At 43.5% G+C, this 1,938-nt stretch overlaps 1 gene segment (V, D, J or C); it reads right to left on the reverse strand.

Moving 5' to 3' along the window:
* LOC109932878 overlaps nucleotides 1-1,938 on the reverse strand; it is a 22,688-nt gene that overhangs the window by 3,459 nt on the left and 17,291 nt on the right. Inside the window, 2 exon segments of the C gene segment in view lie at nucleotides 658-975; nucleotides 1,067-1,369. Coding sequence covers nucleotides 658-975; nucleotides 1,067-1,369 — 621 coding nt within the window.

Below are 1,938 nucleotides of genomic sequence, written 5' to 3' on the forward strand. Positions count from 1 at the left end.
TTTATTTTTTATTCTTTCAAATTCTCTAACAAATACTTAAGTATCTGTACCTTGGTCTCCTGGACCTAAGATGGCGCCATAAACGGCGACTTTGCAAATTTTTCACATCACTCATTCAAGTGCATGTGACAATAAAGACAACTCTAATTCTGATTATAATTCGAACAGAACTAGTTGCATTTCAACGATCAAACGTTCTCAAGGTTTCCAGGGCTTTACAAAACCCAACAAGATTCTCTTGTTCTCTCTCAGCAATTACGCTGATGACCAACATCATCACAATGGAACAACCTTCTTTTACCAGATCAACGTGATTCAATTCACAACCAACCCACATCAATGGATTCCATACATTTGTTGGTCACATGTATATTGCCTTCAGAGAAAGTGATGTCAAAGTTAGCCTTACACAGGAAACTTGCCATGCAGCGAGAACAAGAGCATCCACCATTCCCACCTGGAATAGGAAGGGTTCTGTTCCTGTTTCAAACTGGAAGAGTTAATGATTTTGGTAAGATATATCTTCACCTCCATTGCCCTGCGGTGGAGAATATGGAGCTCCACTCAGGCCAAGAGTTTTGTCTTTTACAAACTGGTGCGAGGAGAGTTTCTTTGCGGATAAATTATATCAATCTTGGCACCAGGCCCAGGACTTACCTTGGACATTCTTCACCTCCTGACTGCTGGTAAAGTTGGAGGGAGAATGAGACACTGCACAGGTGAAGACTGAACCTTTCCTCCACTCCTCTGTGCTCACAGTCAGGTAGTGCCTGACACTGAATGTCCCTGTCTGCTCCAGAGCAGTGAGGCCAGCACGGGTATTGGAGGAGATCAGGCTGCTATCCTTCTCCCAGGAGACCTGTATGAGGTCTGGGTAGAATCCAGTGATCACACACTCGAGTGTAACTCTGTTCTGCTTCTCGGTCTCTTGGGTCGATGGAGGCAGCAGTCTGACTTCAGGACTTTTTGGCGGAACTGGAACAGATGGGCAAAACAAAGAAGGTGTTACAACTCTTTACTTTGATCTTGCCAAAGTCAGAAATATAATTTTTGATCTCTTACCCACCTCTTGCACTCCTTGTCCTCTTTGTCACTGGTGAGGATGAGGGACCACTTTGAGCAGAACACACAAACTCCACCCCACTCTCCCACTCCTCTGCTGTGGTTTGGAGTTGGCTGATGACGATGTATTGGGTGCCTTCCTCTCTCTGGGGCTGAGCTGTAACCCCTTTACTTCTCTGCCTCCCATTTACCATCCAGGTGATCCGGACCTGGCTGGGATCAGAACAGACTGTTGTACACACCAGGGTGGCGGTCTTGTTGATCCAAAGCTCTTTCATTGAAGGATTTTGGAGAAAGACAGACATTTCTGGGAATGGGAAAGGAAAAACTTCACAAGAATTGATATTTTCTGGTGTTGGCAGGTTTCAGATGTTTAGGGAAGGCTTTGCTATCATTAGAAACAATGAAACATGGGGACAGACGTTGCCTTGAACTGGAATCCTGTTTAATCTAGAACATCTGGAGCAAATACTCAAGTATTAGAAAATCCAAGGGTCATTTATAACATGTTTTGCAATTGTCAGTTTGCAGATTTTGTCCAAGAATGTACAATCGGTGCATTAAAATGAGGCGAATCCATTTTAAATCTGTTTCCCACGTCTGTAATCAAGACTTCACGTCTGTGATCTAGACTTCACTGCAAGGCCTGAAATTGACTTGTGGTCTGAACAGTTTTTGGAGACAACAATATTAATAAATGCAATCTGTTCTGAGGAAGGGTCACCAGACCCAAAACATTAACTCTGATTTTCTCTTCCCAGATGCTACCAGACCTGCTGAACTTTTCCAGCAACTTCTGTTTTTGTTTCTGCTGTTATTAGTAAGTGCAATCGCTGATTTGTGAAATGGAGTGAGTCAGAGATACAATCTGCTCAG

Source organism: Rhincodon typus, chromosome 42 (assembly GCF_021869965.1).
Source record: "Rhincodon typus isolate 14 chromosome 42, sRhiTyp1.1, whole genome shotgun sequence".
In the NCBI taxonomy this organism is placed as follows: domain Eukaryota; kingdom Metazoa; phylum Chordata; class Chondrichthyes; order Orectolobiformes; family Rhincodontidae; genus Rhincodon; species Rhincodon typus.